The 23,003-nt window shown below is 38.4% G+C and overlaps 3 protein-coding genes across 5 annotated transcripts in view; all 3 read right to left on the reverse strand.

Annotated features, from left to right (window-relative positions):
- Positions 1 to 232: 232 nt before the first annotated feature.
- On the reverse strand, positions 233 to 8,406 carry LOC119026670 (Fc receptor-like protein 5). Of its 3 annotated transcripts, XM_037111130.1 has the most exons (19): positions 8,372 to 8,406; positions 6,875 to 6,964; positions 6,707 to 6,742; positions 6,291 to 6,560; positions 5,567 to 5,806; positions 4,962 to 5,225; positions 4,570 to 4,848; positions 4,131 to 4,430; positions 3,457 to 3,723; positions 2,903 to 3,166; positions 2,688 to 2,819; positions 2,575 to 2,590; positions 2,387 to 2,475; positions 2,231 to 2,281; positions 2,070 to 2,117; positions 1,883 to 1,945; positions 1,131 to 1,187; positions 834 to 899; positions 233 to 669 (listed from the first exon to the last, which is right to left on the reverse strand). In XM_037111130.1, exons 2-19 carry the CDS (start codon positions 6,912 to 6,914, stop codon positions 662 to 664), a joined length of 2,490 nt encoding a protein of 829 aa, XP_036967025.1. In that variant the 5' UTR covers positions 6,915 to 6,964; positions 8,372 to 8,406; the 3' UTR covers positions 233 to 661. The 3 variants fall into 3 exon arrangements, 2 of the variants coding, with proteins under 2 accessions (XP_036967025.1, XP_036967024.1); XM_037111129.1 differs by lacking the exon at positions 8,372 to 8,406 and having other exon boundaries at positions 6,875 to 7,058; XR_005077205.1 differs by lacking the exons at positions 233 to 669; positions 834 to 899; positions 1,131 to 1,187; positions 2,387 to 2,475; positions 8,372 to 8,406 and having other exon boundaries at positions 1,914 to 1,945; positions 2,533 to 2,590; positions 6,875 to 7,058.
- A 104-nt stretch (positions 8,407 to 8,510) lies between these two features.
- The window catches only part of LOC119027748, a 116,255-nt gene continuing 101,762 nt past the window's right edge, over positions 8,511 to 23,003 (reverse strand). The window contains exons 51-63 of the mRNA XM_037113180.1: positions 22,554 to 22,569; positions 22,387 to 22,460; positions 22,222 to 22,272; positions 22,038 to 22,053; positions 21,871 to 21,944; positions 21,697 to 21,747; positions 10,835 to 10,850; positions 10,668 to 10,741; positions 10,495 to 10,545; positions 10,311 to 10,326; positions 10,144 to 10,217; positions 9,807 to 9,857; positions 8,511 to 9,456 (exon numbers count right to left, since the gene is read on the reverse strand). Coding sequence (XP_036969075.1) covers positions 9,449 to 9,456; positions 9,807 to 9,857; positions 10,144 to 10,217; positions 10,311 to 10,326; positions 10,495 to 10,545; positions 10,668 to 10,741; positions 10,835 to 10,850; positions 21,697 to 21,747; positions 21,871 to 21,944; positions 22,038 to 22,053; positions 22,222 to 22,272; positions 22,387 to 22,460; positions 22,554 to 22,569 — 572 coding nt within the window. The 3' untranslated portion in view covers positions 8,511 to 9,448. The remainder of the gene's footprint in view (positions 9,457 to 9,806; positions 9,858 to 10,143; positions 10,218 to 10,310; positions 10,327 to 10,494; positions 10,546 to 10,667; positions 10,742 to 10,834; positions 10,851 to 21,696; positions 21,748 to 21,870; positions 21,945 to 22,037; positions 22,054 to 22,221; positions 22,273 to 22,386; positions 22,461 to 22,553; positions 22,570 to 23,003) is intronic.
- Positions 11,508 to 18,029, reverse strand: LOC119026672 (Fc receptor-like protein 5). Its single transcript, XM_037111131.1, has 10 exons — positions 17,845 to 18,029; positions 17,397 to 17,429; positions 16,070 to 16,330; positions 15,501 to 15,770; positions 14,261 to 14,530; positions 13,547 to 13,813; positions 13,150 to 13,422; positions 12,684 to 12,983; positions 11,958 to 12,224; positions 11,508 to 11,726 (listed from the first exon to the last, which is right to left on the reverse strand). Exons 1-10 carry the CDS (start codon positions 17,879 to 17,881, stop codon positions 11,701 to 11,703), a joined length of 2,004 nt encoding a protein of 667 aa, XP_036967026.1. The 5' UTR covers positions 17,882 to 18,029; the 3' UTR covers positions 11,508 to 11,700.

A 23,003-nucleotide genomic window follows, 5' to 3' on the forward strand; every position in this document is an offset into this window, starting at 1 on the left:
CCATGCAAAAAGGAAAAAAAAATGTGTGTTTTGAATAGGTTCAAGGTCAAATCACAAAAATATAAAGAGACTTTTCATATTTTCTTTTCTGCACCCATTTTCTGGCCGATACTCATTTTAAGAAAAAGGGGGTCTAAGGGGTTCTGAGTTTTAGAACTTTTGCACATCTACAGTCCTTCTGTCCCAGAGGACTTTTTGAGACAAGCTTAAGTGAAGAAACACAACTGAAAACTTACAGCAGGAGCAAGTTTATTGGTTAAACCACACGGTTTACCATTAAAATAAGGCACAAGGAAGTCTACAGATGTATCACATAACATATAATGTAACAAATTAAATAAATCTGAGAAGTTTCTTGATCAGAATCTGAAAAGAACCAACTGTAGCTCAAATATTAAAATAGTCTTTTGGAGCAGCCAGTTTACAAAGTTGTCTACATTCGGTTTAAAATTTAAAGTGACATACAGGACAAATACACACATCATTTAAATCATGATAATAGTCATTAGCCTTTACGATACAACAAAAGATTGATATCATATGGTGCATTTCTTTGAAATTACCTGCTATTAAATTAACTTTACAAAATACTGTCTGATATTTGGATGTCATTGGTTCCATGTTGCCATCCATTGCATAGATTTTAGTGATACAGATCTCTTTATTGACCTGAAAGAAAACCAAAAAAAAAAGAGAGAGAGAGAGAGAGAGATTATTTTAGAACTAATGGTGCTTTACCACATTTTACCTCCAGTTACAACCCATTTAGCTGAATCTTTATGGTGGCTCATTCCTTTATGCACATTATTTTATTATTTTATTTTTATTATTACCCAAAGGTGCTCCTGGCTTGACTTCAGAATAGACGGTTTCATCCGCTGAAGCAGGACTTGATTTTCCTAAGAAAAGTGGATGATTTGGTTTATCGTTTGCCATGATGTGATTGCGTGTGTACACAATGTAAAACAAACACACTGCGACAAACAACAGAGAAAGCATGTTACAGGTGGCATGTTAAATAAAAATATGAGAAACTAAGAAAATAAATAAATATCAGAATATACAGCTGCTATTTTTGTCCAGGACAAACTGTGCAGCAACAGCTGCAGGATGATGGAGGTTTTACTTACTGTCGTCTTTCTTGGCTTTATTGTGGCAGTGAACCTGGGCGTACATCACACTGTCATCTGAAACAGAGGCCTCAATTCAGAGTGGTTAAGATTAAAGAGAGCAAAACTGGATTTGATGTTCACCCTGACACCTGACTCAAATAGTTTTAAGACCTTTTAAAGACAAATATAAATATAATCTATGACCTGTTTTATGTGCGTGCCGGTAAGTAAAAACCCTCTGACCCAAACCCTGACCCAGTGTCCCGAGGCCGCTTACAGCAGTTGCAGGAATTATTGTTGTGAGTCTTTGGTCAGGGTTGGATTCCCGGTTGCAAATACACAACAATAAATGGGTGACGGCAGACAGTTGCTGCTGGCTTTTGAAGGCAGCTTTATGTTTTTTCTGACATCCCAAGCGCCTTTAAATTCAGAGTTACTCATTTGAGTGTTCTTTCGCACAAGGTAGAGCAGGAGTCAAATTCGTTGTATTCAAGAAGCTTAAACTAAGCACTAAATGTACTATTCTCAAACCAGAATAGATGAAATCTTAACAGAAACAATTGACTTAAAGTAATTATTGTTATTCCTATGTATACTTTTTTTGCTTTTTCTTTTTAGATGGGTGGAGACGCCCACACAGCTCGCTGGGCGTGCTTGGATGTATTACAGGTTATTGGTTTTGTTCAAAAATACTTTTTTACCCAAAGACACCTTGAAGAGGTCGACACAGCGCAGCACCCGATGTAAAACTCTATAGAACTTGACTTTACCTCCAGCTGATTCCATCTTCATGTTTAAGTAAACAGTGCCCTCCTCTGGTCCAGTAGTCTTCCCTGTTGGAGGGATCAGATAGATGCATTACAAAGACAGTTTCCCTGCACTAAATAGGCAGCATCAGTCTATGAGAGTACCTCAAAAACAACATGTAACATGAAATAAAGTACTCATTCTTCTTACCAATGTTTCTGAGCTCGATTGACGAATATGTGGCATCACTTGATTCCTCTGAAATACAGATGTTCTCAGAATTACAGGGTTGTCAGGAATCTCTTACAGTTAGATCATGTTTTCATAGTGTTTTTAATCGCTCGCTGTCAACCAAAAGGTATAAACTGTACCATGTTCAGCTTCTTCAAGGCCTTTGATTGATTCATAGAGACCAGCGTCACCTACGGAGCAGTTCAAATCAATCCAGTGTTTAACACCATGATATGACATTCCAAAAACTGCGACAAAAGCTAACCGGAAGGGAACAGATGGGAATTAAAGCTGACCATAGAGAGAAGAAGGCATTTCTTTGAATAGAGATTCATCCTGGTTGATCGTGTGGTCCGTCGCAGAGCCCTGATTGGTGCTCTGTGACCTGGTGGGACCAAAATGAAATAAATACAGTTTATTTGATGAGGAGCATGTTACGTACTGCTGTCATGTTGAGAATAAGAGAGGACAGTGTTGTATCAACCTGATGAAAGATGATTCTGTAAGGGAAAACAAAAAAGACAGCTGCTGTTACATGTCTTTGTATTTGAAGTTGGACTGATGTTGCTACGTACATACGGCTGAGATAAATCTCACCTTTTGACTTTGTGTAGCGGTGATACAGACACACCAGTAGTAGTAGAAGTAGGAGAAGAATCAGTAAAACTCCACCAACCAGTCCAGCAATCCATAGCACGGGAAATGAGGAGCTTTCAGGTCTGGTCACAGCTATAATATATCATCTCTTTTAATATTTGAACGATTATACAACTTCCAAAAAGACAGTCCCGAAGACAGCTAATCGTACTCACATTTTACTGACATCCAGCTCTCTGGTGATGTCCAACTCTGCAAACCGTGTGGTGAATCTTTTCCTTTGCATTTATAGAAGCCTTCATCTGATGCTGACACTGCAGGGATGGTCAGCTCCCTCCTGGTACCATTTTGGATGAGTTGTCCATCTTTGTAGAAGTCCACATTGGAAAGAACAGTTTCTCTCTTCAACTTGCAGCCAAGGGTGACAGAATGTCCCTCGGCCACAGGATGGACGGAGTTCACCAGGATTATTTCACTGTCTGTAAAAAGATCAGAGAACGTGAAGTTTTGGTCAGAGATCAGCTGCAGGTTGAGCAAATTGATGTACAATGATAAGAGTTGAACAAAGCTTTTGAGCTGAGCCTGATCTGACATTGATCCAGCGTCTAGACTTCTTGTATCTTTCAATCATGACTAAAGCAATATCAATATTTACGTCATAATGATATGTTGAAGCAAATGAATGGTCTCTTTCCACTTTAAATTCTAAAACTAATGTAGTGTTGAAATGATTCAGACGCAAAAAAAAAAAAATGTGATTTAAACTCACACTGTCCGGTGATGTTGACTGCATTGCTGAACTGTCCCGTTTCAGACTCACACCAGTACACTCCATTAATGTACTGTGACGTATGGGTGTTGCATGTGGATCCAGTCACTGCTCCCCAGTAGGAACACTGACTCACAAAGCCATATTCACTGAACTTCATCACCCTCCAACTAGTAGAGTTTCCATCACACTTCAGTGTCACCGAATCTTGGATGAAGTGCTGCACTCTGTCAGGACTCACTGTGAGAGACGCTGCTGGATGAAAATCTGACCATGAACACACAAAAAAAAATGTGATTAAAAAGATCATACAGCGAACAGTCCCTTGGCTGCTGAAATGGGGGGTCAAATTGGTCCTCAACAGGGGGATTGTATTGAAAAGGAGTGTACAAATGATGAATACAATGCATTTTGATGGGGATTATTGAGTGTGAAGGTACCATAGCAAACATAGGTACCTACGTGAAAGTAGCAATAGCAAACATTTCAGTTACAAGCCGGGTAAAGGATCTCTCAAGTCAAACATTCAGCCAACAACACATGTTTAATTTACAGGGTCGTCTGAAAAACTGAACATTCAACCTGCTGCTGGTGTGAGTTAAATTGTCAAAGGGTCACTATGATAAGTACATTTCTTCAATTGTGCAAGCAGTATCAAGTCAAAACATACTTACCTGCAGACCAGACAAACTGAAGTTGACTGTAATCAGTGTGAAACACTGGATCTCCTCTTCCAGCTCTGCACACATATCCTGCTGTGTGTGTCTGTCCATCAACAATGTAGGAATCCTGTTCAGTCCCACTGCTGCTGCCAGGTAGCAGCTCATATTTGTAGTAGCTGGTAAATATTTTAGGAACAGTCTTATACCAGTAGAACCTCCATCCTGCAGATTGATCTTTAACTCTGCAGTTCAGAGTTACTGAGGCTCCAGCACTCAGCCATGATGGAGACACAGTGAGGACAGACTGGGCTTCTGTTGGAAAATGAGTTTCCCAGATTGAAAACACATTACGCATGGTTAGTCTGCTCTCCAATATCAGATACCAATGTGAGGATGATATGAACTTACAGTAAATGAAATACCACTTTTAATGTTTTGACTGATGACTTACTGTCAGATGGCGTCAGACTGAAACTATCACTCCACTTTGTTTGGGACTGTCCACTTTTCTCTCTGCCCATACACCTGTAGTCTCCAGCGTCTGACAGCTGAGCATCTCTAATCATGTATTCATTCTGATCATGATATGGGAGGTATGACCTGGGTAATATCCATGCATACTCCCACTCAGTGTCTCCTCCATTCTCAATTTCACATTTAAGAGTGATCATCTCATGATAGTATATCTCAGGCCAGCTGGGCTGCAGCGTCACAACAGCCTTGTTTGTTGCTGCTCAACGGGACAAACATAAGAGAAATAAAAGAAAGTTAAATGAAATAAACAACCTTTGAACAGCCTTGTTCTAACTCATAAGCTTGGATTTAAATCAATCATGTCAATACCGATTGAATTGCTGTACTCGGTGTAGTAAACCGGCTCTCCTCTTCCTCCTCTGCACCAGTAGAGGGCTCCCTGTGAGACACTGATTTTTTCATTGGAGATGAAGAAAGCATCTTGCGTTGTCAGCGGTTCAGAGGTTTTCTTGCCTCTGTACCAGAAGTACTTCCAACCAGGCGATGATGGGTTCACTGAGCAGGTCAGGGTCACGTTGGTCGCACCTGCATAGGCTCTGTTGTCTTTTCTCAGATTGGCCTTTGGTCTGTGTGCTGTTTGATGTGGAACAAAGACATACAAATGAAATTATTATCAATGTGAGTTAGAAAAGTTAGAAATATCACTAGGACGAGTAAAATGGATGGAAATGAAGAGCAATTACACTTGTGTTTCGCATTTATTCAGCACTGAAGTTAACCTTACCATGGACTGAACTGACTACAAACACATGTAGAAATGCATGACAATGTAAACACTCTCTTCAGTTTTTCTCTAAAAGTGTTCCTCAGATAACACTGAGACAGAATCACTCTGGATAAACTCCAGGTTGGAAACTCTGTGACAAAACCTCCTTGAAATCAAAGTATTACAGTCAGCATGAAGATCTACTCACGTTCCACTTTGAGTCGTATTGGTTGGGATTCTTCATCCTCATTAAATTTACACATGTATGAGCTGCTATCTGACAGCAGTTGAACGCTTATTTCAACTGTGTTATTTGACAGGATAAGTGATCCGTCTCTGTAGAAGGACGCATTCTTCTCCTTTCTCTGAGTCCGATGTCGACAGCGCAGAGTCACTGATTCTCCTTGATACATAGTGGATGCAGGACTTGCCAGGATGACATTGTTATCTGGAAAGTAAGATTTTTTTTTTTATATTGCCACTTACAAAGCCGAGGTTACAAAGGGCTTTACAAGAGGATAAAAGGTTAAAAGGTCAACATTGTTTGTGGTGATAAAACTCAGTGGTTTCAATGAGAACTTGTGACATTTCCGGACATGTGGTTTCAAAAAAAGCGATTTTTGACAAGAAGTCAGGCCATGTGCAGCCCTGTTGGTGGCAAAACCAAGTGGTGTTTTTTTTTTGTTTTTTTTTTTTAAATGAGACCTCAGGACATTTTCAAGCCATGTGTGGTCGACAAAACTGGGTTAGATGGTTTGTGAGTAAAGCTTTCCTATCATAGTGTAAAACCTCGATGTGAACAGCTGCTGGAATCTCAGGGTGGTTTCTACACAAGATTAAATTCCAACAACATTTATAGATTAAGCAGCACAATGCAAAACAGGACGATCATACACATGGTTCAAAAATAAGTGCTTTCAGTGATGACTTACCTAATACAGTAAGAGAGACTTTATTAGTACTTTTTTTTAACTCAGTTGAGCTCTTGTAATGGCCAAAGCACTGGTATTCACCACTTTTGCCAGTAATTAGATTTTCTAATTTATAGATCTTATTTGTTAAGTAAGGGCTATAGTCTTGACCGTCCTTGATGATCCTGTAATACCAGTCAGCTTCTAGTCCTTCTCTCATGTCACATGTGAGGGTCACAGACTCCCCGGTAAAGAAACTGGACCAGTTTGGCTCGATGGTCAGCACAGAGTCTAGACACCAACACAAGACACAAAGAGGGAAATGATAATTAGTTGAAGAAAAGAAAACAGGAAGAGGTTGTGTGAAAGAGTGATAGAGTAGATAAAGAGTCGTCCAGAATGAATTTGTGAAAAGAAAGAAAAAAATTTATAATAACCTTGAGCATGTCCACAGTGCAGGAGTATATTTAGCACTGGAAGAAAGTTTGAAACAGACACATCAAACTGACAGAAGGAGTCGAACATATCATACCCTCAGGCATTCCAAAAAAAAAAATGGGTGGGGTTAGAGTTTTAAAAACAGAGAAAGTCACTGATGTACTCACAGAATAACCACAGCACACGGAGAAAAGTGAGTCCCATCATCACGTTCGGCGCTGAAAACCAGAGTGTGAACTCTCTTCTTCTGAGAAATCCTGTGTTGCATAAAAAACAAAGCTTGAAACTGCAGCGGATGAATAGAAACAAGGAACCGTGGTGACAGAAAGTTTATGTCGCACAAAAGCTGGATCGGAAGTTTTCTCCAGCTACTTCTTCTTTCCAAGTTTAGCTGCTTCCCTTTCTGTGACATGCAGCTCAAGAATCTTAACTGGGTTTGAGCAACGCGTTTTTTGCATATATATAAGACAAGTCATTAAAATGTTGTGTTTTCTGGGTGCATGTTAAACCTCATAAGCCTGCTTCTCTGTTAATCATAGTGTCTGTATTGTGTTGTTAACTGGCATATGCAGAACATCCTATCTATGCCTTTAACACACGCCATAGTGAATCTCATATACAATGTTTTTACAATTTCACATTTTAACTTACTATATGTGTGTAAAATCAAAGTGTCTGAAAGAAAAACACACCCATGGTAAGAGTTCTGGCTCACAGGTAGACACTGTAAACCATGAGGTAGTCTTTTCTTTTTTCTTTTTTTTTTAATGTCCCAAAGGGTGTGCTGTTGGATTTTGTTACAATCATACAGTATTGTTGCAATATATGACAAGAAATGAATGAGTTTTTAAATTACTATATCAGTACTTTGGACAAATTCATTTCCCACCACAGAGGCACATTTAATACCTTAAAAAAACAAAATTCAAAACCCTTGCAGACAACCCTGGTATTTTGCCGGTCATGCCACTGTCGGTTGGTGGGTTTTGGAGTTTGACACATGAACGGCCCTGATTGACAGCCAGTGTGAAAGAGGATTGGAGTAAATGGATCATTTTCTTCTGCAGAGCAGTTCACCAGTTCATTTATTTTATTTCTGAGATCCAGATCCAAAAAATAACACAAAGATGAACCACGACAGATGAACAAAGTTCAAAACCAGAAAAGCAAAGTATCAAATCAAAAGGCAAAGGTACAAACCAGGACTGACACGGGGAATAAAAACCAGACACAACACAGAAAAAAGGCAGGAAAGCACACAAAGGGAGGAAATGGAAAGTTAAATAGGACACATGAGGGCAGAACTTCAAAATAAAAGCTAAAACCATGACAGAATATACAAATTAAAGCAACATCATTTAGGCATTAAAAATGAGGGATTTGCACACTCTATCCTTACACCCTCGATCACAAAAAGGTTATTGTGACAAAACCTTTAAACTAGAACATAACAGTCTGTGCATTGCAACACAGTCAGAAAACATGACTTTCTGATTGCGAGGCCTCAGAGAGAGACATTTCAATTTCCTTCCTAATATAGATGTGATCATACTGCTACCTCACAAAGGCTTAGTCATTTGTGATGCTACTGAAAAGGCTTCCACATAAAATGGTAAATATATAAAATAAATGCATTTTCTTTCTAGAATTATTGAAGTGCCTACCTGTCTACAGCACAGTTTAAGAACTCAATAGGCTTTCTGGGGAAAAGAAAGTGATCAGACGTTTGCTCATCCTTCAGTTTTAATCACTAAATTGAAGCGAAGTGCTTCAATGGAAAGTATCCCCTCACCCCAGCACAGAATAATTACACATCATCCCTTTATGATGAAATCCTGGTTTCGAGTTTGGTCACAATGACACTCACAGGAAGTGACTGAGCTCCAGCAAAAGGGAAACTTCTCATGAACAGACAACACCCCACCCTCTCTCAAAGCCGGCCTGTGTCCAGTTAGTCATCCTGCAGCAGCTGTGACGCAATAAGTTCAGTCAAAGAGAATAATCACTTTCTTAGCATCAAAGGCTAAGACAAACTGTTTATTGATGTAGAAAATATTCAAAACATTTTAAAATACGATGAATATAAGAGACTTTGAGGTGAAAAAATACACACAATACCTCACAGTTAACTTGAAAATGACAGAGAGAAAACAGACATACTGTACATGCAATAGGAGATGTTGTTTGATAGCAGATTATTACTTCTATCAAAAGTCAGTGTTGACGTCTATCCTGATCTAACACTTAACAAAGACGCTGACTTTAAAGCTGGTACCTGCTACACAAGCTCAAACATATTGTATCAAAGTTGCATTCAATGTTTCCTACAAACACTGAACAAAAACAAAAGGTGACAACACAACTGTAAAAATGAAAAGTAATGATGAAGTGTGTAAATAAAACAGGGATTCTGCTGTAGTCTTGTGCTAAAAGAGACAATAATAAAATCCACATGAAGCCATTATTTGACATCATCTGCTAACAAATTAACTGTACAGAATACTGAGCATGTCTCATATTTCTACAGCAGTCTAATGAAATGCTGCCAGCTGTAATAAAAACTTTGTTCTTTACCTTTAACCTCACATATAATGGTTACCTTTTCACCCTGCATAGCCATCGCTCACCTTACATACTGACATTCTCTCTTGACCTCACATATTATCACACCTGAGAATATGTGTTGTTAATATGTTTTCATGTTGTCGTCCGTTCCATTGGTTTAGTTGGTGCAGATTTCTTTATTGAACTGAAAGAAAAAGCAAAGTAAACAAAAAAGAGATTCAGGTTGATTTATGACATTTCACTGTCCTCTCTTTCTTTCCCTTTCTCCCCATCTCTCTCCCTCTTTCTCTCTCCCTATCCTCCCCTCTCTGCTTCTCTCCTCCTTCTGTCTTTCTCCCCCCTCACTCTCCCAATAAAGAACTGACTCTTAGCAGTGTTTGTAACATCAGTAGAAGAATATGTGAGATTATTGGATTCATTTGAAATGAAAACATGTTTAAAACTTAAATGATTGTCAATAACTCATTTACAGTTAACTGTCTTATTCTAGTATTTCTAACAGCTCCATGGTAAATAAAAAGGTATAAACTGTACCATGTTCAGCTTCTTGACCGTCTCTGATTGTTTCATAGAGACAAACATCACCTGCAGAGAAATAAATATCAAGACATTGTTAGTTTAATCAGTTTAACTGTAAACAACTGATCCAGTTTCTGTGAAGTGTTTTAGAGTTTATATTGTTTCATGCACTGCTCCTTTAGAAACCTGGAGCCTGGAAATGATTTGATGCTCAGACTCACACTTTGTTAGCACTTTCTGATTATTTCCAGGTTTACATGACAATATTAGTGATTTTCAATGGTCTCAGACTTTTGGACTCCACTGTATAAGTATATAAGATTAGATTTATAATATTAGTTTAACTGCTCACCATGGAGGAGAGTGGAGTAATGATCATTCTCAGAGTCCACATGATCTGTGTTGGAGCTCTCAGACTGGACTGGTCTACAACACGTATCAGATACAACACATTTAAATAGGAACATAAAACTGTGTTGATGTTATGTTCAACATGAGATGAGAGAGTGTTGCACCTACCTGACAAAGCATGAATCTGTGAAAAAGACATTTGTTGTTAGGTGTGTAACTCAGTCTAAAATATGTCATTTCAGACAAATAAATATTCTCAAGGATTGTCAAGAAGTCACTTACAGTTAAATTAAATTGTCTTATTCTAGTATTTCTAACAGCTCCATGGTAAATAAAAAGGTATAAACTGTACCATGTTCAGCTTCTTGGTCGTCTCTGATTGTTTCATAGAGACAAACATCACCTGCAGAGAAATAAATATCAAGCAAAGGTTAGTTTACAATACTAACTGAACAATACCTACGATTTTATTAGAAAACTTAAAATATAATATGTAAAAAAATCCAGATTAGTTTAACTGCTCACCATGGAGGAGAGTGGAGTAATGATCAACCTCGTAGTCCACATGATCTGTGTTGGAGCTCTCAGACTGGACTGGTCTACAACACGTATCAGATACAACACATTTAAATAGGAACATAAAACTGTGTTGATGTTATGTTCAACATGAGATGAGAGAGTGTTGCACCTACCTGACAAAGCATGAATCTGTGAAAAAGACATTTGTTGTTGGATGGTTGTTATACTGCTGTTATATGTCATGAGATCAGAGTATTTGTGTGTATTTGAATAATTAAAAATTGTATAATAACAGAAGACGAAGTTCTCACCATCGGACGCTCTGTAGCAAAACAAAACTAGCAGAGGAATAACAAGAACGACTCCACAAACCAGCCTAACAATCAACAGAACAGGAAGTGAAGAGCTTTCAGGCCTGGACACTGCTGTAAAAATAGTAAATATTAACTGTTAATAAACTTATAGAACATTTTGTAAAACTGACTTTGTAAAGTGGTTTAATAATATGACAGTTGTGTCACATTAAACCATGATACTCACCCTGAACTGACATCCAGCTCTGTGCTGACTCTTGTCCTGAGTGTTGACACTTGTAGAATCCTTCATCTGACTTTGACACTGCAGAGATATTTAACTCCCATCTGGTGTCACTTTGAATGACTTTCTCATTGTGATAGAAAAACACAGTGGAGTCAAATGTTTGACTTCTTGATTTGCAGCTCAGACTAACAGAATCTCCCTCAGTCACAGGACGGGCAGGGCTCAGCAGGATCATATTTTTATCTGTTAAACAGTCAAAGAATACGAGGTTTCAGTCAGAGATCAGCTGGTCAAGGAACTTGAGAATGAGTGGATGTAGAGAGATGAGAAAAGATACATGCTGGCTTTATTTCTTTGACTTTTCTCATTGATTTAACAGAGATCATAAATCTGATGTTTTATCTTCATACACCTTGTGTGTCTTACTGTTCAAGAACCCTTTCAGCTGCTGAATCTGCAACCTCACAGCTAAATGTCACTAAATCCTTCACACTGGACTTTAAATGGTGATCATGGACCTAAAAACTGAAGAACACATCAGCCACAAATCTATATTCTATATTTATAAAGGTTAAAATCACAGTGTGATTAAACACTTAACTATGTTTATTAAGTGAAAACAATTCATTACTAGAGAGATCATGAAGCAGAGTGTTGGGCAGAACTCTTAACATGTCAGTGTGCTGTACTCCTCAACACACAATGGGATGTTTGAAATAAGAAGTCAAAGAAAAACAAAATATAATAAAATCATACTCTGTATAGTGATGTTGACTGAGTTGCTGAACTCTCCTGATCCAGACTCACACCAGTACACTGCATCACTGAGCCAGTAAGTCTTTAGTTTGCATGTAGATCCAGTCATTGTCCCCCAGGTGGAGCAGTCTGACAGGTATCTGTTCTCAGGTGACCTCCTCACTCTCCACTCAGCAGAGTTTCCCTCACAGCTCAGTGAGACAGAGTCAGAGGTGAAGTGTTGAGCTCTGTCAGGACTCACTGTGAGAGACGCTGATGAGTGAAAATCTGAAAAACAACATGTGATAAGAGGTCAAACAGAGCACAGAGATCTTAGAAATGCCTCTATTTAAATAGTCTTTAGCTTTTAACCTGTTTTTGTTGCAACAGAGTTCTATATTTTGGCAAAATTATGGTTTCTACCTTGAGTTCTTGCTTCAGTATCCAGACTAAAAGTACTTCTTACAAAAGAGAGAAAATTTTTAGCTAAGATATCATATCGCTCTGTTTGTGTTGTTGGTGAAAGAGTGAGGACAGAAGGAAAAAAGTCAATCTGACCAGCCCGGTACATAAAAGCACCAAGTGAGGTGAGAAGTGTGAAGTTTAGTTTGACGTTAGCAAGAGAAATGAGATCATAAAACCACAGTAATTTTTTTTTTCAAGATACTGTATTTTTATCATCATTTAGAAAAAAGATGAACTGAGCTGATACAACATCTGTTTCTTAAGAGATAGAAACAAACTGACCTGCAGACCAGACAAACTGAGGTTGACTGTAATCAGTGTAAAACACTGGATCTCCTCTTCCAGCTCTGCACACATATCCTGCTGTGTGTGTCTGTCCATCAACAATGTAGGAATCCTGTTCAGTCCCACTGCTGCTGCCAGGTAGCAGCTCATAGCTGTAGAAGTTGTCTGATGGATCAGGAACAGTCTTATACCAGTAGAACCTCCATCCTGCAGATTGATCTTTAACTCTGCAGTTCAGAGTTACTGAGGCTCCAGCACTCAGCCATGATGGAGACACAGTGAGGACAGACTGGGCTTCTGTTGGAAAATGAGTTTTCAGAATGAAAACATGTGTTGATAGAGGATCAAATACATTCTGCACAATCAGTACATACTGAAGATTTACTTTAAACATATATAAACCAAAACAGCCTTTTAATAATCTGTATAATCTTCACTTTGAAAGAAATATGATGTGACTTACTGTCTGATACTGTCAGTATGAAGGGATCACTCCGCCGTGTTAAGGAATATGCGTCTCTTCTTCCCATACATCTGTATTTTCCACCATCAGCCCAAGTAGCACTGGTAATCCTGTATTCACTGAATGTTGAAAGTGTGTTGACGTCATTTTTAGTCCATTCATATGTCCATTTATTATCTCCACCTCCCTGGATCTCACATCTGAGAGTGATCCTCTCTCCTCTGTATATTTCAGACCAGTTTGGCTTCAGAGTCACAACAGCCTTGTTTGGAACTGTTCAAGTTCAAGAATTCACAGTGAGGAAACAAAAAACACACAAAAAGTTAAATATAATTTATGTCCTTTGTCTAAACAATCAACAAATATAAATTAAATAAATGTCAAAAGTCAAACTCACCCTTTTTGTAGACAGTGACTGGATCACTGTACTCTGTGTAGTAAACTGGATCTCCTCTTCCTCCTCTGCACCAGTAGACTCCTCCCTCTGAGACTCTGATTGGTCCAGCTGAGAGTTGAGAGCTCAGAGGTTCAGATGTTTTCTCTCCTCTGTACCAGAAGTATTTCCAACCAGATGATGATGGCTTCACAGAGCAGGTCAGGGTCACACTGCCCCCTACAGGAATGACTCTGTCATCAGCCCTCAGTTCAGCCTTTGGTCTGTTTGCTGTTTGATTTAGAACAAAGACATAAACAAGGAAATTAATGTCACTGTGATTTACTTCAGTTAATATAGTGCAGTCCATACAGGTCAGAAATCACTGAACTGTACATTTATATTAACAATGAATTGTTTTATAAATAATGGACACATATTAGTTTAAAACACGGACCTCTCTTGCATGTCATGTCTCTTAACCTGAGTTAACTCAACCAGTTGAACAGTGTTACACTGTACCATCATTCCACTCTAAAGATTACTTGATATTTTTTATTTAATGTACATTTATGTATATTTCAAAAGTTGCAGGACTGATTATTGACGTCTTTTTAGTTACCATGTCAAACAGAATGTGCCATTGCGTGCCTTGAAGAGAGCTACTGTACATTATTGTTAAAGAAAGAAGTGTGTTCTGTTGCTTTATTGTCATTATGTATGAAAGATCCAACTTACATGATACTGTCAATGTGATGACATCACTCCACCGTGTTGAGGAATATGAGTCTCTTCTTCCTTTACACCTGTATTCTCCACTGTCAGCCTCAGTAGCACTGATAATCCTGTATTCATTGTGTGTTGGAGGTGTGTTTAAGTTGTCTTTAGTCCATTCATACATCCACTGATTAACTCCACCTCCCTGGATGTCACATCTGAGGGTGATCGTCTCTCCTCTGAATATCTGAGGCCAGTTGGGTTGAAGGGTCAAAGTGGCCCTGTTGGAAACTGTTGACATGAAAATACACAGTTGAGATTCAAACAGGATTAAACAGTTAACAGATAAAATGCATCATCTTCTGTTATAATCTGTGTTCATGATGTGAATGCATGTTGTTCTGTTCTGCAGCAAACATTTCAAATATCAAATCATTTAGTTCAGACTGATTTGATCACAGCAATATGGAAGAATATTTTCATCATCCCTCTTTGCTGTTTTGTGTCTAATGTCTAGTTCATCATGCAGGATGGATTCTATGTATTTAGTTTTGGTAAAATGCCTTTATGAACACATCGACACATATTCAACATCAGGATTTCAAGTTTGTTCTGCTTAAAATCTGGTTAAAATAAAAACATGTAGTGATTTTGGCATTAATAACATTAATGTTTAACTCCCAGCACAACATGCTGATTGTGTGTTTTCTCAGCCTCCACTTCCTCTTGTTCACAGCTACAGTATTAGCAGCAGCACTGTGTAAACTTTTCCTCATGAACAATCTCCTTACAAAAGAGGATTTGCACAAGATAAAAATGGAGTTCATAAAGAAAGATGTTGATCTGATATCACTGTCTGTCCAAATTGTTAAATACATTTAACAAAACAACACAGGCTCCTTTCCACCACTTTAAATCTAGAATCTAGAATAAAACAAGACAAAACAATCTCAACCACTGAAAACATTTGGCACAACAGTGTTGTCAAAGGAACCAGTCCACAAATCCTATATTCAGCTCTTTGTCTTTCACCCAAGTCCAGATATTGATAAATAAAACTGAACAGCAAAAAGGAAACATCCTCAACCCATTCTTGACATGATGAAGCACATTTAAACATCTTTCTTTTTTCATAAAAGTGAGAGGTACTGGGCTAATGTGACTAACGATCAAACACTGTCCCTTCACACTTTGGACATTGTTTAAGAAAGTAAAGAATGTGGGTTGTGAGAAAATAACAAATAGAAAACACTAAACTCACCAGTTTCCTCAATGACGACTGCATTACTATCAGATGTGACGAAATTTCGTTCTCTCCTCTGTCCTCTGCAGGTGTATTTGCCTCCTTGTGAGATAACTCTAAATGATTCAGGAACATGTTCAGACTTAAGCAAAGTTTCTGAATAATAGTCTGAGGTCTGTCTGAACCACTGATATCTGAATCCAGCAGGATCCTCCACAGAACATGTCAGTGTCACGCTGCCCCCCAGTGGTATGATTGTCCTGTCTGCTGTCAGTGTGGCCGTACCTGCTGTTTGGTTCACAAAAACAGGAAATATTTTGAATACATTACACAATGTAAACCTTAATGTTTAATTAACTGACTTGTACCCTTGTGACAAAATCTGCTTGAAACTGAAGACTTCAGTCTGTAAGTATGAAGAAGGAAAAAAAAAGAAAAAAAAACTTCACTGTCTGACGACAGCAGAATTCAACTGAAAGCTCAGAAATGATAATAGGTGGACGTTTGATTTTTTGTGATGTATCATTTGGATTCTTGGTGCAGCATTTAAAACAATAATGTGTCATCACAGTGAGACAGCTTCTTACCTTTCACTCTCAGCTCTCTTTCTTCAGATTCTGTCCCATCAGCAAACTGACACTTGTACCAGCCCTCATCTGACACTGACACTCGAACTGTCAATTCTCCTGTTGTGGATGACCGATGGTTTGTGTCGATTTTAATAAGTGATCCATTTTTGTAAAAGGAAGCTGTCATCATACGTCTTGTAATACGATGTTTACAGCGCAGAGTCACCAAGTCTCCTTCAAACAAAGTGAATTCAGGAACTTCCAGGACTGCATCAGCACCTATGTAACAGAGGTAGAGAGATGTTTTATTAATACATTCAATCAAAAGAACATATGATTTATCTGACAACATACAAGTCATGTCATGTCATGTCATGGTCTGTAACCACTTTATCACTTTCTCAAGGGGTCACTGGGGTTGTTGCTGCAGCCAGCCGTCTCTAGTCGAAGGCAGGGTACACCCTGGACAAGTCGCCAGCTCATCTGATGGCAGCAGCTGCCATGCAAGGTGCCCACTGCACATCAGGAGGAATGTGGGGTTCATTATCTTGCTCAAGGAGGATTTGAACCAGCAACTTCCCTACCACTAGCAGACCTGCCCTACCCACTGAGCTACAGCCGCCCCAATTTTTAATGATTTTACTCATACAGAGAGTAAAGTGTAATAAAGTTTAAAGACATACAGAGATTATGCCAAAGATTATTGAAACTACTCTGGAGGTTTGGACTTTTCAACTACTGAGATTATTTAAGACACTTTAGTTTGGTTTATAATTTGTCAGCCATCTGTGTGTGAAGCATTTGGCAACTTGTGACTGTTGCAGCTCCCAGAGGTAATACCAAGAAACACAGCATGAGGCAGCAAACACACCATGTCACTGCCCAACATGAGTCAGTCAGTGACAGACTGTTGGAAGAGACTGTATCACCTGTTGGTTCGTTCCACTCATCAGAGTGATCTTCTTCTCTATAATTCTGCCCCGTTAAAATGATCAAGTAGGTAACAGACTCATCATTTGTATTATGTTAGATAAGGTTTTGTTCATTTGATCTTTCTAACAAGTGTGAACAGCTTTTTCTACACAGCTTCAGTGACACAAACTAAAGTAGCTTCACAGTCACTAAACTTATTCCAGTGTGAAGTCAGTGGTATCATGCAGAGCTCCACTTTCCAACTAGCTTCCTTTAACAACTGAGCACTAATCCAGTCATTTCATGATGTGCACTGGGTAAAATGAAACATATATGGAAAAACACAACTGCAAAAACAAGTGATCAAGAGTGATACAGTAGGAGACATATAGGACAAACATAATCAGTCAGTATAGAAAAGATAACTAGTCACCTTCAGCATGTCCGTACAGGAGTGTATTCAGCACTAAAATAAAGATGAAAACTTCATTAGACCAGAATCAAATACAAAATCCAGCTGGAGTTTCATCAGTGGCAACTATTGTTTATCAATCAACAGTATCACACATTTCTCTGATGATATTCTGCTACACAGCTACAGAGGTGGGAAACACATTTAAAACTCTTCAATATATAGAGACGAGTAAAATAAGCAACACATGTAATTCCACAGCTATATACATAATACCTCAGATCATATACTGTACATGCATTGTCCAGGTATGTGAGCAAAACTAGTGCAAAAGTAACTAGTTGAGTAATATACTTAACATAATCCTCCAATCTGAACCAAGACAAATCAGCAACAAAGGTCATGTCTGCACAACTATTATACTGATATAAATACTGAACATCACATAGAAAGTCACAGATGTACTCACAGAATAACCCGAGCACAGCGAGCAGAGTGTGCCCCATCTTCACATCCAGCACCGACACTGTCGGCACTATCTTAGAAATGTGAGAGCAGAGTTTTTCATCAACTTCCTCGTCTGAGTGCAGTTCTCACTCTGTTCTTACCTTTCACACAAAGAGCTGCAGCGGCTTTGACCGCAGCATCCTTTGACGTGTTTATGCTTCCTGTCCACTGTGAATAAATTATCAGCTCATCTCTCTTGCAAAGGTTTGTTCCTCATTCTAATCTCACATCCAAGAAACACAAGATCATTGGATTTAATCACATTACATCACATTAACATTTTATTGTTATCTACTCTGTACATGTTATGCTGTATTTCAGTGAAAGTGTGTGTTGTGTGGACACACAGTGCAGTCAGAAAATATTTAGCTACCTCCACCTTTATCACATTTTGTTATTTTACATAATTACGCTAAAACCAATTAAATTCCATTTTCCCTCATCAGTCTACGCTCAGTAATTCAGATGTCATATTAATAGTGACCGGTGAGAGACAATAGAACAGAGGGGAGCTTTCTGCTCTCTTCATGCTCACTTCTGTTCATGAGAACTGTTGGTCTCAGAGTTCAGTCACTTCCTGTGGCTGAAGTTGTGGCAAAACCACCTGAAACTGAGACCATGGAAAGATTCTGAGGGGAGGAGACACACACCTCTACAGTACTGCCTTTAAACTGTGTGACCACGTACTAACATTTTATTGCAGGTATATTTGTGCATTTTATTGCAGTAAATGCTGACAGTTTGTGTGACCACACTGCCTGTGTGTTGTTGTGGGTCTGTGTTTTGTGTGCACTATGACACGAATACAATTTTTTTTCAAATACTACATCAGCAAATACTCACCTGAGTAAACCAGTTGTACTGTCTTGTTTGATCTAAGAATAAAGAATTTCTTACATCTTCAAAGTGGTGTTTTATTCAGTTAAAGAATCAAATTTAGATGAGTTAGAATATATAATCTAAAAATGCCAAAGTATTATATTACCTGTCAATGTCTGAAAAATTTGTATCTTGAAGACGTAACCTGGCCTGTGAGCTGCAGCCTGATCAGATGCAGTAAAGATATCTGTAAAGTGAGACGCCTTTGTTTTTGTCTCATGTTACTACAATGACTCCAGATATTAAATAGGATAATAATGAGGGAAAATCAAGTCAAATGAGCAAAATACTAAAATTGACTGTTAAGTGTCTTAGTGTGAGAAGAACAAGCAAAGCCAGTTCTCATCAGCATGACTGAAATATGTTTCCAGTTCCATTTCAAACATGATGATGTGATGCTGAGATACTAAGAATTAGACAGTGACATCATTCACACCTCGGAAGCGTTATTTTTTTTTCTCTTGTGGTAGAAACTGAGTGGAGTAAAGCAGGGGGACATTTTCACCTGTGAAAGAGTCAAAGAACATGAAAAGTGTAAAACAAGAGAAGTTGACAGAGTTATTATTACTTAGAGAGAACTCCAACTCTTTGAGAATGAGGCTCTCAGGTAACCTTGACTTGGCATCCTGGGACTTCACTACAGCCGCCCTCGTCTCAGAGGTAAAAAGCAGCACATGCATTGTGTCAGTATCAGTTAGTGTGGTTTGACGCCCCCCTGTGGTGATCTGTGGAAAAAGCTTTTATTTCACCTGCACAGTGACTGGAGTCTATCAAGTACACTGACTGACTTACTCATCATCCTGATGATGTTCATTTAAAATAAAGTTCAAGAAGTTTGATTGGCCTGTCTCTGTATTAACTTAAATCACATCTCCTTATCATGGCTACCTGGTAAACTCACACTGGTACACTGTATTACATTTAAGAAGAAGAAGACTCCCTGTACAGCTCAGTGCTGCACCAGACATTGAAGACCGTGTTACACACTTACTGTCTGGAGTTTAAAGGACTGAGATGACGGTTCACCTGCAGATGTTGAGCCATTAGGGAAGTGGTTCAGGAGTCTCTTGGGTTTGGTCCTTCAGAGTTTTGCTCATACTGTACGTGGTCCCTTGAAGCTGTTGAGGGAGAAGTAGCTGTGTGAAGGGACGCAGCACAGTTTGCTGGAAATGTCAGTAACTTCAGGTTGAAACTGCCTCAGGCTTGTGAGACACCTAGTGGCAATCTTGAGGCAGCACAGGAGCAGATGAACAGATGGTGTCGCTGTCCGGTGCTGAAGCTGCTTCACCATCTGTTAGTCTGCTGTTAGTCTCAGAGGAGCTGTCCAGTGCTGAATTGGCGTCACGCTGATGTCGGTGATTCACAACCCATCAAACAGGATCCATATCAAGTACATCCAGATACACATTGCAGTCTATGCAAGAAGTCAGGTCAGATCAGGTCATTTTGCAGTAATTCAAAATACAATTTAAATTTTGCGCAATTTGGCGCCGCCACAGTTTCTGAGTGCAATAACACTGTCATGAATCTCTCTGCTGACTACAAACTAAAATAATTATGTTATAACAATGTTGTGTGTTGAAAACTTGTATGTTGAAGTCAACATGTATGTAACGCTGTGATCCTACCCTCTCACTGAAGGTACACACTGTACATGTGTACAAGTTACATAGATGTCTTGAAGTTTCCAAATGTGAACCAGCAGGATGTTTGGATGAAAAAGATCAACACTTTAAGACACACTGACATTAAGGGACATGATCATTGCTACAGGGCTCTGTGGCAGTTTGGCTGTGCAGTCAAAAAAGGAATTAAACACACAACTGACAAATTACTGATGGAAAACAAACTGTTTATTGATGCAAAAATATATCATATATATAAAATATTCAAAGGATTTTAAAATACAATGACTATAAGATACTTTGAGGTGAAAAAATACACACAATACCTCTCAGTTAACTTGAAAATGACAGAGAGAAAACAGACATACTGTACATGCAATAGGAGATGTTGTTTGATAGCAGATTATTACTTCTATCAAAAGTCAGTGTTGACGTCTATCCTGATCTAACACTTAACAAAGACGCTGACTTTAACGCTGGTACCTGCTACACAAGCTCAAACATATTGTATCAAAGTTGCATTCAATGTTTCCTACAAACACTGAACACAAACAAAAGGTGACAACACAACTGTAAAAATGAAAAGTAATGATGAAGTGTGTAAATAAAACAGGGATTCTGCTTCAGTAGTCTTGTGCTAAAAGAGACAATAATAAAATCCACATGAAGCCATTATTTGACATCATCTGCTAACAAATTAACTGTACAGAATACTGAGCATGTCTCATATTTCTACAGCAGTCTAATGAAATGCTGCCAGCTGTAATAAAAACTTTGTTCTTTCCCTTTAACCTCACATATAATGGTTACCTTTTCACCCTGCATAGCCATCGCTCACCTTACATACTGACATTCTCTCTTGACCTCACACATTATTACACCTGAGAATATGTGTTATTAATATGTTTTCATGTTGTCGTCCGTTCCATTGGTTTAGTTGGTGCAGATTTCTTTATTGAACTGAAAGAAAAAGCAAAGTAAACAAAAAAGAGATTCAGGTTGATTTATGACATTTCACTGTCCTCTCTTTCTTTCCCTTTCTCCCCACCTCTCTCCCTCTTTCTCTCTCCCCATCCTCCCCTCTCTGCTTCTCTCCTCCCTCTGTCTTTCTCCCCCCTCACTCTCCCAATAAAGAACTGACTCTTAGCAGTGTTTGTAACATCAGTAGAAGAATATGTGAGATTATTGGATTCATTTGAAATGAAAACATGTTTAAAACTTAAATGATTGTCAATAACTCATTTACAGTTAACTGTCTTATTCTAGTATTTCTAACAGCTCCATGGTAAATAAAAAGGTATAAACTGTACCATGTTCAGCTTCTTGGTCGTCTCTGATTGTTTCATAGAGACAAACATCACCTGAAGAGAAATAAATATCAAGCCAAGGTTAGTTTACAATACTAATTGAACAATACCTACGATTTTATTAGAAAACTTTAAATATAATATGTAAAAAAAATCCAGATTAGTTTAACTGCTCACCATGGAGGAGAGTGGAGTAATGATCATTCTCAGAGTCCACATGATCTGTGTTGGAGCTCTCAGACTGGACTGGTCTACAACACGTATCAGATACAACACATTTAAATAGGAACATAAAACTGTGTTGATGTTATGTTCAACATGAGATGAGAGAGTGTTGCACCTACCTGACAAAGCATGAATCTGTGAAAAAGACATTTGTTGTTAGATGTGTAACTCAGTCTAAAATATGTCATTTCAGACAAATAAATATTTTCAAGGATTGACAAGAAGTCATTTACAGTTAAATTAAAACGTCTTATTCTAGTATTTCTAACAGCTCCATGGTAAATAAAAAGGTATAAACTGTACCATGTTCAGCTTCTTGACGTCCTCTGAATGTTTCATAAAGACAAACATCACCTGCAGAGAAATAAATATCACGTTTACTATACTGATTAAACAAACTAAGATTATTTTAGATTACTTTGCATATAACATGTAAAAAAAATAATAAAGATTAGTTTAACTACTTACCATGGAGGAGAGTGGAGTAATGATCAACCTCGTAGTCCACATGATCTGTGTTGGAGCTCTCAGACTGGACTGGTCTACAACACGTATCAGATACAACACATTTAAATAGGAACATAAAACTGTGTTGATGTTATGTTCAACATGAGATGAGAGAGTGTTGCACCTACCTGACAAAGCATGAATCTGTGAAAAAGACATTTGTTGTTGGATAGTTGTTATACTGCTGTTATATGTCATGAGATCAGAGTATGTGTGTGAATTTGAATAATTAAAAATCATCTAATAACAGAAGAAGAAGTTCTCACCATCGGACGCTCTGTAGCAAAACAAAACTAGCAGAGGAAAAACAAGAACGACTCCACAAACCAGCCCAACAATCAACAGAACAGGAAGTGAAGAGCTTTCAGGCCTGGACACTGCTGTAAAAATAGTAAATATCAACTGTTAATAAACTTATAGAACATTTTGTAAAACTGACTTTGTAAAGTGGTTTAATAATATGACAGTTGTGTCACATTAAACCATGATACTCACCCTGAACTGACATCCAGCTCTGTGCTGACTCTTGTCCTGAGTGTTGACACTTGTAGAATCCTTCATCTGACTTTGACACTGCA

The sequence above is a fragment of the Acanthopagrus latus genome, chromosome 10 (genome assembly GCF_904848185.1).
Source record: "Acanthopagrus latus isolate v.2019 chromosome 10, fAcaLat1.1, whole genome shotgun sequence".
NCBI classification, from domain to species: Eukaryota; Metazoa; Chordata; class Actinopteri; order Spariformes; family Sparidae; genus Acanthopagrus; species Acanthopagrus latus.

Bases quoted from the DNA above. Each gene is read 5' to 3' on its own strand.
- LOC119026670 (XM_037111130.1), bottom strand. From the start codon at position 6,914: ATGATGGGACTCACTTTTCTCCGTGTGCTGTGGTTATTCT. The intron at 4,431-4,569 runs GTAAGTCATCAG...ATTTTCCAACAG, and splicing joins CAGTCTGACGCCATCTGACA to AAGCCCAGTCTGTCCTCACT. The intron at 1,188-1,882 runs GTAAAGTCAAGT...CCTCTGTTTCAG, and splicing joins GAAGATGGAATCAGCTGGAG to ATGACAGTGTGATGTACGCC.
- LOC119026672 (XM_037111131.1), bottom strand. From the start codon at position 17,881: ATGGGGCACACTCTGCTCGCTGTGCTCGGGTTATTCT. The intron at 13,423-13,546 runs GTGAGTTTGACT...GAACTTGAACAG, and splicing joins AGTCACTGTCTACAAAAAGG to TTCCAAACAAGGCTGTTGTG. The intron at 11,727-11,957 runs GTATGATTTTAT...TGTGTTCTTCAG, and splicing joins AGTCAACATCACTATACAGA to TTTTTAGGTCCATGATCACC.